General features: G+C 39.4%; 2 protein-coding genes across 3 annotated transcripts; both read right to left on the reverse strand.

The window, feature by feature from the left end:
* avp (arginine vasopressin) lies at window positions 1-1,736 on the reverse strand. The gene is made up of 3 exons (XM_062417532.1): window positions 1,434-1,736; window positions 381-585; window positions 1-275 (listed from the first exon to the last, which is right to left on the reverse strand). Exons 1-3 carry the CDS (start codon window positions 1,551-1,553, stop codon window positions 139-141), a joined length of 462 nt encoding a protein of 153 aa, XP_062273516.1. The 5' UTR covers window positions 1,554-1,736; the 3' UTR covers window positions 1-138.
* A 1,464-nt stretch (window positions 1,737-3,200) lies between these two features.
* ubox5 (U-box domain containing 5) lies at window positions 3,201-11,582 on the reverse strand. Of its 2 annotated transcripts, XM_062417534.1 has the most exons (8): window positions 11,489-11,561; window positions 10,553-10,660; window positions 10,315-10,378; window positions 9,364-9,465; window positions 8,158-8,924; window positions 7,430-8,064; window positions 7,127-7,312; window positions 3,201-4,515 (listed from the first exon to the last, which is right to left on the reverse strand). In XM_062417534.1, the coding sequence occupies exons 3-8, from the start codon at window positions 10,366-10,368 to the stop codon at window positions 4,295-4,297; spliced, it is 1,965 nt and encodes a 654-aa protein (XP_062273518.1). In that variant the 5' UTR covers window positions 10,369-10,378; window positions 10,553-10,660; window positions 11,489-11,561; the 3' UTR covers window positions 3,201-4,294. The 2 variants fall into 2 exon arrangements, with proteins under 2 accessions (XP_062273518.1, XP_062273517.1); XM_062417533.1 differs by lacking the exon at window positions 10,553-10,660 and having other exon boundaries at window positions 11,489-11,582.
* Between the last annotated feature and the right edge of the window lie 2,157 nt (window positions 11,583-13,739).

Here is a 13,739-nt window from a genome sequence, read left to right on the forward strand (position 1 = left end):
GTTGAGAGATCAAAGTATGTCTTGGCATTTTATTGGTTTAAGGTTCGAATCTCAAGGCTTATAGTGGAACAGGGAGGACGTTCATTTCTGTTGCACCTCGGGGCCCTGAGGAGCAGAGGGACCTGCAGAGATACAGTATCAGTACTCAGTCTGTCCTCTGGTGGCCACATGCAGTAAGCGCAGCAACAGCTCTGCAGGTGAGCTCGCTGCAGAGCCGTGGGCTGGTTCTGAGGCCTCACTCTCCCCCAAGCAGTCCGAATCCACCGCACAGCTCTCTGTCACAACGCGAGAGGAAGGGTGGAAAAGAAAAGAACTTTATTCAAACTGCCCATAGAGCAATTCATGCTGGATTAACATCATCAAGTATTTACAGTGAGTACCTGAGTTACAGCAGAGTCCTGAAGCAGCGCAGTGCCCACTCTCAGATCCGCAGGGTCTCCCTCCTGTCTGACAGGGGGTGAGCAGGTAGTTCTCCTCCATGCAGTGAGCTGTTTCCGAGGAGCCCAGCATGCAGCCGAGGCCCTCCCCACAGCAGATACTGGGACCGAAGCAGCGGCCTCTTTCCCCGGGGCCACATGGCATGCACTACAGGAAGAATTGCACAGATATAACCATGTATTTTCAGGTGCAATAAAACAATAAAATTATTTTTTGAAGCATGAACTGGCCAGTGTTACATTCAGTTTGCTGAAACATTTCTGATGTTCTCTAATCTATCCTGAGAACTATGAATTTTTGGAAATACATGAACTCTTCCTTCACATACAACATTGATGATGGACATGTTATTAGATAGAAAAAAATGTACTTACTTACACGAAAACATCCAGTCTACCTTGTTTTCAAAACTGATTGCATGCACTGATTTCTGTCACTACCCTATTAATCATACAATTGTGACAAAAAATACAAAAAACACTTTTTGAGCATCAGAAAATGCAATTTTATGAGGCACAATACAATGCACCATACACTCACATTTTGTATGACGCAAATACTTTGATTTAAATTAATTGTCATATTTACTTTTCTTTTTTTTTTAAAGTCTAATTGCAGCTTTGCCTTTCTGTGGGGGAACACACAATTTCAATTTATTTGTACATAGCTTAACTTTATGCTTTTTTCCTGCTATATTGTTTTTTATTTTCTTCAATGTTTTAATACTTTTCTCTCAAAAATCATTTTCCTTAACAGTGATAAAGTAAAAATGGGTGTGTTATTCCTTTTCCTCTTTAGTTGGATACTGAAAGGACTGGTAATAGCAATACATTTTCTTATGAATTCCATATAAATGTAATTATCCTTATCATACTGCATGATTTTAAATGATAATCAATATTTTAAATGAAGTTAGTTAATTTCCAGATCTCAATTTCCAAAGGCGTAAAAAACAAAAAGAAAGAAAGAAAGTCAGTGATGATAATGGTCCTCACCTGTCTGAGTCCAGACTCCGACAGCGCTCGTTTCCCTCCTCGGGGGCAGTTCTGGATGTAACAGGCGGAGGAGAGGGCGAGGAGTCCCAGGACGCACAGGGGAAACATGGAGTAAGGCATCGCTGCTGGTTCAGATAAGAGCTTGCACCTGGAGTTCCTCCGCCTGGTGGGTGTCTGACGGCTGCCCCGGTCGACTCCTCACTTATAAGCAGATGGACATGATCTGACAAAGGGCTGACACTTGGATCTGACGTCACTGTCGTGCAGCTTTGCTCGCCGCGCGCACGCGTGCCCGAAGGCCACCGGCTTGTGCGCGGCGTGTAAGCGAGGGGTCGCAGCAGATAGTGCTTTGCATCAGATGTGTGCCATCTAACAAATCTACACAAGAAAACAGCGATGACAACAGGAGATGCCTTTTCTGTATTCAAGACTGCGCCACGTTTATTGGAACAACTTTTTTGAATAATTTGAGCCTGGGTGGCAGATGGCAGGAGGGCAGACACTAAAAATGGCATTACATGAACAATTAACTGGAGTTTGTGTACAACTAATTAGATTTAAGCACTGATTAAGTACATTTCATGACGATCATGCACAGTACAGCTGCTCATCACTGGACAGACATTTTTGACTTGTCACATGAAGGCAACAGTGTTAGCATCATGACAACCTCAAGGTCACACGAATTATCCCTTCGGCATAATTTAAGACTTAATGAGCATTTTAATTAGCATTTGAAATAAACACAAGTCATTTCAGCTCATTATTCTGTTTTGTTTCTTGTTCCATGCTTAGGGTTCTATCTGATCTATTAGCTGTTGTGATGTTGATTAACAGGTAAGTGATTAATGGCAAAACTGAGCATCAGAGCAGAGAATAGGTGTGAAGGAGTTCTTTAATTACGGTCACAGTATTCAAGCTTCATCATTCAATAAATACAGGATGTGGTGCCCTTGTGCATTACTGTACTGAACTATAGAAACAATTTAGCACAATGTCTTTACAAAATTAACAAATCACTTCTGATGTCTATAATGAAACTTTAAGTACAAACAAATGTCATAAGATGTGATTCAATTCATGATATTGGGTGAATTTACCAGTTAAAGCATGATCACATTTATATCATGATATACATTTATATTTATATAACAGAATAATAAACTTCAGCTTCTTCACTGCCAGATGTACAAGAAACCAAAACTTCTGACAGTTGACAATAATAAGTCTTTTTTATTTTAATTTTTTACTAATTAATATAACTGAAGTGCTTTATCTACCACCAATATTTATCCAGCTTTCTTTAACAAGCAGAAAATTAATAGGGGTGGCCTTAATGTTCAGGTGCATAACCACAACATCCATGGTTTGATTCCCTGCCGGGAGACCCTCATCACACCCCTCTCTTTCCTCCCTTGTTTCCTGTGTGACTACAATGCCTCTCACATAAAAGCAGAAGGCCAAAAAAAGAATCTTAAAAAAAAAAAAAAGAAACCTGATTTCAGTCTTTGCTATCGCTGAGCGGATACAGGATCATGACCTTGGTTAAGCTAAATGTTGTCAGGGAAACCAACCAATGTATTATGCTGTATGTGATTGTGAAGCCCAATAAATACTGTTTTTTCCTGACTTTGGTCTGTTTATCCCTTTTTATCGACGCTATGACATACACACGAGTGATTAAGGTGAGGTGTTAAGAGGCAGAAAATGCAGAGATGGGCAAGAACACTCAGCAGGAGGACGTGCAGTAAAACCTCTGCTGGAAACCACGGTGTATACAATTTATTATTTAACACTGAACCTTAATGGGAACATGGAGAAAAAACAATACATAATCCAGTGGGTGATAGTGATGTGACAAAAGCTTGACTGAATTATACCAATTTTCTAGAAATTAACATATTCAAAAATATTCCATATATTAACACTGCCTGACTAACACTTGCCATTCAAATACATATTAGATTTCATGCCCCACATGTAAAAAAGTAGTAAAAAAAAAAAGAGTCCATCATATGTTCCAGTCAGTACATTTTATGCCTGCACTTTCCTTTTAAGGCAACAACATCTATACAAGAGTGGAGGGAGTGTAAAGTAGTGAATAAAGTGAAGAAAGAAAGAGAGACTGGACTTGAGATGAGGACAGTGCTAACATGACATCAGGAGGGAATCTGATCAGCTGAGACTGACCCTGTCCGTTTCATCACAATGACCACATAGCCTTGGTCTACTCGATTCACACTTGAATTCTCCTGGCCTCTTGCTCACAGCATTTACGTCCACGAAACCTTTCTTTGTGTGTCCTCAAAACATCTACAAATGATCTGTACAAAGGCTGCAGAACCAAGGCTGCAGCTTCATGCCAATTCTTAATGAAAAGGCTAACATTGGAAAGTGGAGGTGTAGGAGAGGAGGGTGGAGGTGGTGGAGGATAAGATTTTCTTTTTCATTTAGAAAAAAAAATGTCTTTGAGGTTGGCAAAAGTATTTGCTTTCAGTGATGTTCTTTCTTCACCTGTGATAATTAAAAACAAAACTCTGACCTACTTTTTTCATGTCACTTGTTTAAGGGACAATTTTAGTAGAGTAAACAAAATTGAAGAAATACTACAAATGAAATGGCTGTTGAACGTGACAAACTTGACAAATGACTGTAATTCAAATAGTTATTATGAATTTCATAAATGTTTAGAGAGAAGTTACATCCTCAGCAGTTATAAAATACAACCATGAGGTAGCGTCAAACAAAGTTTATGGTCTATAAATAAAATCAATCTAGTATCTACAAAATTCTGTCTTTACCTTGAGGACAGTCTTCATTTCTTCACAGGCTTTAAAGGTTTGTCTTTTTTGCGCCATTTGTCAGTGATGCACACGTATGATGTCATTACGAGAGATCAGGCTTTGGCAAGCGGGGCATGAGATGTGATGGCATGTTCCTGTGGTGACAGAGTTTAGTTGCTGTGATTCCCTCTGCAGGCAGGCACGACAGAGCAAGTGACCACAGGTTAGACGGTAGACAGGTGAAGCAGATGTGGAGTAAACGGAGACAACGCAGGAACACGCAGAGCACGTCTTCTCGTCTGGTGAACAAACGTAAGGGAGAAAGTTAGAAATTAATTAACAGATTTATATTCATTTAACATCAGGCATCAGGTTCAAATTCTCAGACACAGCTGTGTGTTGTTCAATTGTGTTTTTAATAATGATAATAATAATAATAATAATAAATACTTTATTTTTGGATAGGGACAGTGCACATTAATGAACGTCGAAAACATCTCTGTAAACATGCCGGATTATAGCAAAGCTGCTAATTTGCATCCGTAGTCCCTAATCAATAAATAAAAAAATACAAATAGAAGAGACAGCAAATAAATAGATAAAATACAAATAGAAGAGACAACACACACATAACACAATACATTACACAACCAGGAGGATACCAGACCCAGACAGGGTATAACAATGCAATAAAAAGTCATGTTCAAGTAGTCTAAAGTCCAGTTAGTGGTCACACCTTTGGTGTGATTTGAGCCATTGTTTTAGTTTTCCTTTAAAAGAAGAGTATGTGGGGGGGGGCATTCCCTTATTGTGGAATACATAGTGCGCCTGTGGGGAATCTCACTGTCTCCTCTATCACAGGCCCTGGTGCTCATACCTCCCAGAGTCCTTTTCTTTATTAATTCATTCAGCGGCGGTGGAGCAAGACCATGGAGACTCTTATATACAAAACAGGCAAATCTAAAAGTTTTAAAATTATGGAAACTTAAAAAATTATGTTTTTTAAGGGTCTTGCAGATATGGAAGGAGAAGGGTTTTTTATCCAGAGTCTTTAGGGCTTTTTTATAGAGAGATTCTATCGGTTTGAGTGCAGTCGTACATGCCAGTGACCAGCTCGTTAAGCAGTAGTCTATATGTGAGAAGATCATACAGTGTAAAAACATCAAAGCTGCACTGCTGGTTAATGAATTCCTGATCTGTCTGAAATTTGCCAGGTTGTATTTGACAGAGTTAGACACTTTTTTGACGCGTTTTCTGAATGAGAATGTCAAGTCCAGGAAAACTCCCAAGTATCTGAACTCGCTCACCAAAGCGAGCTCCTCCCCTCCGAGACACCAGAAGAATCAGTGAGCCAGTCCTGAACATGAGCCATTGCTGTTGTGAGTATTTGAGCAGCCTCTGTCGTGGTTTTCGCGGGGGTGAAAATAACCGCGTCATCCGCGTACAACTGTGCATTTTCAGAGCATTTCAGGAGTTTCCTTCTTTCTCAAACAACTAGATCCTCAGTTTTTGATTTTCTACACCCCTGAATGCCTCTCAACAATGAATTAACCAAGTGTTGGAAATTACTCAATCACTTGAGAAACTATCAAAAAAGTACGAGAGAGAAAAACATGGCTTGTGGCTACACTCAATTTTGGTCAATCCAGGCTCCTGAAAATCTAACAAGACTAAAGGGCCGTCCACACCGAGAGCAAAGTTAGCAGATCATTCAGGCTTCAGATCTGTGCTCATACTGTGTGTCACTGCTGCAGCGGTGCATTTTTCCACACTGCGCTTCAACATATGCTGCTGTCGGTCGGGTCAGTTTGGTCTGTAAATACTGAAACATCAAAGCAACTAGTGTCTGAAATACTTCTGCTTCTTCTACTACACACTGAATCAGCATCCACCTCTGAACTCTTCTGTTTTTCTTTTTATTTCTCTGTACAACATACTCATCAATAATTAGCTGTGGACACAGATGGAGCGTGCAGCGAGTGCTTGACACTGCTGTTTACAGGACGTTATCATTCTCAGTGTGGACGCTCACATCGTTGTCGTCGTAGTTGTAGTTCTCAGTGGGGACGGCCCTTAAAAGCTAAATGAGCTCATGTCAGCATGCTAACATGCTCAATGTTAATATGCTGATATTTAGCAGGTATTATGTTGGTAATATATTGTCCTAAGTGAATTTTACCTTTGTCCAGCCCATACTTTTCCTACTGTATAAATCATGATTGAATGAAATGAAATAATCTAAAATCCCATTTGATATTATGATGGTGTTTTGGTATCTGGGCTAAAATTCAGCCAGTGATATTTAACATATTCTGATTGTGTAACTCAAAAGCAGAGACATTGTGTTGCTTAATATGAAAGTCAGAAGGGTGACCAACATATAGAGTTGCTGAAATGGCATTATTTAGATTGAAATCTGGTTCATCCTGTGATATCTTGTCCACAACAAAGACTGCTTCCACTGCTTTTCTCAAATGATCATCCATTGTTTTCCAAGATCAGTGTCATATTAGCCGCTTACACTTTTTCCCTGCTGTTGCTGCTACACAACAAGCTACACACTGGCACGGACAAACAGAGCGCTGCTAGTGATAAAGCAATGGATTCAAAGGACCAATGAAAGAGAGAGCTGCATGTTGTAATGTGAGCAAACCAACACAAATGCTTTGTGCAAGCTAAAAAAAAAAAATTCCATACAGATGGAAGCATTGAACTGAATTATAATGCAGGAAAGGTCTAACTATGGACGTTGTTTTACTGCGCAAACATTTGAATCTATTGTAATTGCTATGGAACCAAACTGACTGCAAAAAAACAAAGCTTGAAAGCCAGAGCAGTATGTTTTGAAGCACAATATTTTTGGAAGAGTATTACCTAAAGTGTTTCACAGTGCACTTTTACAAATCCTACCTGTTGGCATGGTTGAAGTATCTGCTTTCTGGCATTTCTGTGAGCCGTCAGGTGACTCAGAGTCAGGAGTAACCTGTCGCTGCAATGACAGATTTGAGGTGAAGGAGGGTCGGCCTCTCAGGGCAGAGAAGAGGGCTTCGTCCAGGCTGGCTGACAAACGCTGCTCGTGAGAGCTGCAGCTAGGGTCTGAAGAGGAATGGTGAAGGAGCAAACGTTCACAAACAGACATGTTGTCAGGAAAAAAAGATAAAACACACAGAAATACAAAATGCACATATGTTAAAGGAAAATGTCTCTTCTCACCTGAGGTTGTATCAATTCTTGGTCTTTTTGTTTGAGGTAGTTGTTGCTTCTCAGCTGCAAACTCTTCTGTTGACTCTTTAAGAAATCCACTTAGATCTCGTTTCTTCCTCCTATCAAACTCTAATTTATTATCTTTGGTAAGAGGCTGGGAGTCAGATGTATAAATCCTATTTCCTGATGAATGTCCTGGGGCAGTGTCTTCTATGTGTGTAGTCCTGTTTGTGTTTCTGGTGCCAGCATTATACTGTATATTAGTGCTGTTTACAGAGCTGTTACTGGGACATGGAGAGTTGTTTGGGGACTCTCCTTCCTCCACAGAAGCGATGAGCCTTGAGGGCTGTGGATTTTTTCTCTCCCCTTGTCTCCCCAACGTCCCATCCCTCCTCACGTCACCCCTCTGCAAGATGAAGGGGTCAATGCGGCTTTTCAGTTGGGGATTCGGGAGAGGATGGGAGGTCGCAGTGAACGGGACACTAGTGAAGGGGTCATTAGGGGGTCGACCCCAGGTGGCTTCCCTCTTCTGGTACTCCTCCAGGGTAGCGTTGTCTACTGACACACCACTGGGCAGCAGCATGGGCAGCGTCATTACCTCCTGAGTTATGGGGTCGATGAACTCTTCTGGGATTGCATGATTGCTAGAGTCAGAAAAAAAACAATTATCTTGTTTCTGACACAAATTTATAAAGCAGAAGGAGACAAGAATGTTACAGTGGCTCATGAATACATACCTTGGAGTTGTTGTTGCTCGCTGTGGCCGTTTGGTCTGACTGACAGAAGGGCTAAAAAACGAAGGCTGTGGCAGTCGTCTTTCACTGGCCTCGTGCACTCTTCTAATTCTGTCCACTTTGTCTGCAGTGCAGTGCCGAGCAGGTTGTCCCCACACGGCCAAAGCTTTGAGCCCCAGTGCAGACGCAGAACCGCCGACTGGCACAGTCACACGGAGTTGCGTAACGGAGCCTAATGAAAGCAGTCCCCGATTCCAAAGTTCCTCTTGCCGACAGTTGGCAGGTTGTGGAGGCGGAGCAGAGAGGAATGGCGGCCGGGGAGAAAAATGTGAACGCGAGAAACAGATTTGGGTTTCCTCCCTAAGCTCGCAACGACCTACCAGTCTAAACTCGGGCTCAGAACTACTGGATTGAGTGTTTGACTGAGCATGCTCTTTGGGCTTCTGCCCACTGTGCGTCCTGCCTCTTTGTTGATCCAGAGCCTCGTCATCCCAACTTTGGGCCTGAACACTCCACTGGTGTCCCATAAACCGACCAGATTTATTGCCACGTTCTTGTTCTGTTTTTTGTTTTGGTACCTGCATGTGCATTTGTTCTTTTCGCTGGCCCTGTTCATGGCCTTGACCCTTGACATAATTCTGGGAAGGTAGAGGATCGGAGCTGGTGCTGATCTCTAGTTTCTTGCAGGCTTGTCCTCGGTCCATACCCCAGGGACACAGCTCCACATCCACCCTGCACAGCTCCACCTGGAAGCCAAACTTCAGTGTCACCTGAGAGGAATTCACCAAGAATGGATGTCAATGATGGGGATGAATATAGAAATTTTGCCATGGGTTTTTACTGTTGACATGGAGCCTAAAGTCTTGAGATTTGGACAGTTATAGATACACAAATAAACATTAAGATGTAAAAAATATAGTGAAAATAGCGTGAATGTGGTTAGGTTAAATTTGCTGATTATGCTCTAAGATTAATAACAGTGCTCATGCCTCAGGTATGTAAACTGAATACAAAAGTCTATTTACAAACCCTTATCCCTCAGATGTTATAACACCTCATTCTTGCTTGAATTAAAAAGGTAAAATACTTGTAATGATCCAACTTTCACATCACATGCACTTTTGGGTGTCGGTCACACTTCAGTCTGTTGATATGTGAAGCTAAGTGTGTCTAAAGCAAGTCTACCCAAGTGCAATAGCATCATCTCACCTGTACTGGTGGACGCAGGAAGTACTCCAGCTTAAAGCCTCGCTTCCGGAGAGCCGGGTCTGTGGACACGAGGTTTGTGACATCATACCCGTCTGCGCACAGCTGCAGGCGAGAGACAAATCAAACAGGAATTAAACATCTGTAGTGGATGCAAACATAAATGAAAAGTTTAAAGTTTGTTAGATAATAGATGCTGTTAGTGGTGATTAATCGAGAAAAACGTCCTCAGCCAGAATCAAAGCCAGAACTTCATGTCATTTTATCAACAATACTGATTTTCTAAGTAGAACTGGTGAATGTTTCTGGTGTAATACATGACAAACCTCATGTGTCTGTCAGGCTAAATTGGTTAAACAACAAAGATTTGTAAGTGTTTATGTAGGTTAATAAATTCTGGAAAAGTTTTGAGCCTCGTCTCACTGGAAATGTGGCTCGCCAAGAGCAGCACATTTACGTCAGACTGAACAATATATACTACAAAACAATGTAAAACCTCACACAGAGTGAAAATTGATAGCACAAAGGTGATGTAGAGGAGTAAAAAAAAAATACAACTGAAAAACTCTTAGAGTGAAAGGACATCTTTTGAATGTGTTGATAATACAGCCACAATCAGATTTCAAAATACCAATAAAAAGAACACGACAAGGTCAGCTGTGATTCAGTCTCCCACACACGTCTCTGTCCATCTGCTTCTTTATTTTCACGTCTACGTCCTCCATCTCCATCCTGTCCTGTGTTGTGTCTGTGTATATTATTTCTGTCTTTCTCAATAATTATTGAGCACGTGAAAAAATGTTCACGGTGCTCTCGTAAGACCCCACTTGAGGGAATTAATTTGGGTTTATTGCTTGCTTTAGACAGTAGTCGCTGACACCTGGGTGCTCGAGCAGTACAAATCCAAGTTGAACAAGGTACAGTTAAGTGACAGGTGAATGTAATGTGTCCCACCTTGTTGCAATGGATTGTTGTATCAAAGTGGGGCAGGCAGAGATTCACAACCATATTCCCTGACCTGTGAAGACACAAATTGATTTTAGACCTCTACACATTTTCTTACATCACTTACAAGTCAAGGTTAAGTGTGGCACTGAGTGAATACGACTGTTCAGCACTGACTCATAATGGTACGTCACACTGTCCTGCATTATTAGAAGGTAATCACATTTTTGTGTGTGTTTGTGTTTACCCATGAGTTCACATAACCTTTGGCCCCACAACAATATGACCCTTGGAGACTGATTCACTTTTCATCTCAACAGTGGGTTCAAGGAGGCGAGCTCATTTTGTTAAGTTACTACAGTGATGGAAATAAAAGCGAGGTAATTTCCATTTAATGCAATATTTGACAACTGATCAGTGAAATGCATTTTAACAGTATGTGAATTACACCGTTTCAATGGTAGACAGTAACTAAGTGTATTTACTCAAGTGCTGTACTTAACCCTGTAAAGCCTGAACCATCAAATAATTGCCTAAAACCCTAATTCTTTGAAACTGGAGTGTTTATGGGACCTTCAAATTTTTTTATGGGACACTTTGCATCTATGAGTTTTGTTTTGTATCATATTTGATACACTGGGAATTTTTTGCAATTTATTTCTCATAGCATGTTTTTAAACACACAAACATATTGAATACAACATTTTTTAAGGTCCTGCATAAAGCTCATATCTCCACCGTCACACTTTTTTATGTATGATAATAATACAAAATGCATTAGATGTATAAAATTACAATTGACAGATTTACAGATAAATGAGCTTCTATACTTGCTGTTTCTAATATGATGGACACATTTTCAGTACTTCAGTATTTTATTTGAGAATTTCAATTTTATGCTACTTTATACTATAAATAATCGTCAAGTTGACGGATAATGACAATAATAGTTACCTGCAGTCCTAATTACTGTGAGTGTGAGTGCTACAATGGGGTAAGTATGAATATTATTGTCCTCTTATGTTTGAGCTTCACACATATCGTTAAAGCTAGTAATATATTAGAAAGCATGTAACTTATTCAAATCAAGCTAAAGTTAGCAAAAATAATATTAACGTTAAAGCTAAAGCACACATATTAACGCTACCTTTACAAACTAAAGCAGCTGAAAAAGCTTATTTACCTGGTTGTCGAACAACAAAACGCTAATTTGGACTCCTTGTTTTACGTTTGTGGTCAAATGAAGATAAGTGATAACTAATGGCTGCTAGTTAGCTTAGCCAGCAAAACTAAGGAAGCCGAAAAGGGACAAACTTTGTGAATGCGCAGCGTATGTAGAAATGTGGGCAAAACAAAGGGCCAATGATGGCAGAAGTACTCAGATCCTTTAGATAAGAGGTAAAAGCTTTGTAAAAATACTCAAGACAAGTGAAGGTCCTTCATGAAATGTCCTACTTAAGTAAAAGAACATAAGTAGGCAATCAGCAGTAAACCAGTATTAAAGTATAAAATACTTTCATCCCTTTGACTGATCTATTATTATTTATGTCATCATTAGATTATTAATTTTGAAGCATCAGTGTGTAAGCAGCATGTTACTGTTGTAGCTGCTGGAGGTGGAGCAAGATTCAACTACTTTATATACAGTTAGCTAGTTTAGTGGTTCCCAACCTAGATTATTAATGGGAGAGGAAAGAAGAAAAAAACAAGTTCTGACACACAAATCTGTTTTCAGTTTTTGGACTTTTTCTCTAATCTTTAATTTTTTGGTGAAATATTGGATCATTTCAACATTTATTGAAATGAAACCATGTGAAAGGTTTAGAGTTAAATATTATTATTGGCTTAGGTCATTGACATCTGAAAGTACATAAATATTGTACTTTAGTACAGTACTTGAGTAAATGTATTCAGTAAACTTTGCACCACGAGCTTAATTGATACTGATGTGTTCATTACCTCAGCACAGATTTTCTCTTGTCATTTTCAGTCATGTACTGCTTCCTCTACACAAAGGTCATCAGGGTCTCTCATCTTTACAAGAGGTAACTCTGTGGCTTGCAGCATCTCAAGGATACCGTGGTAGGGTGCTTGATGTTCCCAGAGAATGATCCAGACCCTTTCACTGTGACACCTTACATAATGTAATTTCAGTAACCTATATCCTCCTTCTATGTCGTCATATCATGTAAACATTTGACAGGGCAGTACATGTGTTTCCAAAATGACCCTTCACAGGTTGCATGTCTACAGATTATCACCAGACCTACTACATATTACAGATTCAAATAAGACTAAATAGCCAGGTGCCAATATGTACAGTGAAATCGCTTTTGCTCACTATAATCATTCCTGTTCATACTGGAAGACAGCTATGAGATTCCTTACTATTCTGTTTCCAAAGGAAAATATGGGTCCAAAACCCACAAAATATATTCCTAAGTCTATATGAAGCAGTTTGAGTTTGAAAAATATTCTTGATATCCTATATACATTCAGTCTTTTCTACAAAATTCTCTCTTTGTGTTTCTTAAATTGTGTTTCTATGCTGAGCTGTGGATGAGGAATAGTAGCACAAGAAGAACATTTAAAAAAGATTACATTTGGATGATACTCATTTGATTTGTCTTGGACTCAGACAGCTGAAACCTCATAGTAGATTCAGATATATTTTTAAATGTATTTTTGCACAAAATAACAACAGTGAGTTTTACATTGAAAGCTCATTTAAGGAGATATTTTAATAATAAGTATGAAGATGAGGGATGACTGCACCAAGGAAAACGTATTACAGTGTTCATATGGAAATTCGTATTGGTTAAAACTTTGCAAATACAATTAAAGGGAGTGCCATGTTATTGTTCAGGTCCCTGTGTTGCAATTTGATATACATATACATAAAAAAACTGTAAACATATTGTTTAATAGTCTTTTTTCAGGTTGCTTGAATAATTTAAGAGGTATAGAATAGAGTATAAATTAACCAATAATTAACAAGAAGCAAAAATAAAACCCAATAATATGAATAAAGACAGAGTAAGTAAACCAGCAGAGCTTTATCTTGTCTGTTATTTCGCAGTTTCTCAAGTTTATCACTGTGATGTGTGGGTTTGCAATTATCAAGCCACAAATGAATCCCAAACTCCAGCAGACACCGTTAACAGGAAAAATGATCTGCTCAACAACAACAACAAAAAACTGCTGAATTATTCACATGTCTTTATTAGTTCTGCTGAATTTTAACAAAGGGGTGGTTTGAATCAAGCCAGAACAGTACTAGTAACATAAATGCAAACAATAATTCTGAAACATGTATAAAATTGGTAGCATTTTTGTTCTCTAAACAATGCAATACTGTAACTACATTTATCACCTACATCAAAAGGAACATCATTTTTGGACAGGGTTGCTATGATTGCACCATTATGATAGGC

This window comes from Scomber scombrus, chromosome 4 (assembly GCF_963691925.1).
Source record: "Scomber scombrus chromosome 4, fScoSco1.1, whole genome shotgun sequence".
In the NCBI taxonomy this organism is placed as follows: Eukaryota; Metazoa; Chordata; class Actinopteri; order Scombriformes; family Scombridae; genus Scomber; species Scomber scombrus.

Excerpts from the sequence above, each read along its gene's own strand:
- avp (XM_062417532.1), bottom strand. The coding sequence starts at position 1,553 with ATGCCTTACTCCATGTTTCCCCTGTGCGTCCTGGGACTCCTCGCCCTC. Across the intron at positions 586-1,433 it reads CGGAGTCTGGACTCAGACAG|TGCATGCCATGTGGCCCCGG; the intron begins GTGAGGACCATT and ends TTCTTCCTGTAG. Across the intron at positions 276-380 it reads AGGACTCTGCTGTAACTCAG|AGAGCTGTGCGGTGGATTCG; the intron begins GTACTCACTGTA and ends GCGTTGTGACAG.
- ubox5 (XM_062417533.1), bottom strand. The coding sequence starts at position 10,368 with ATGGTTGTGAATCTCTGCCTGCCCCACTTTGATACAACAATCCATTGC. Across the intron at positions 8,065-8,157 it reads CGAGCAACAACAACTCCAAG|CAATCATGCAATCCCAGAAG; the intron begins GTATGTATTCAT and ends TTCTGACTCTAG. Across the intron at positions 7,313-7,429 it reads AAGAATTGATACAACCTCAG|ACCCTAGCTGCAGCTCTCAC; the intron begins GTGAGAAGAGAC and ends ATTCCTCTTCAG.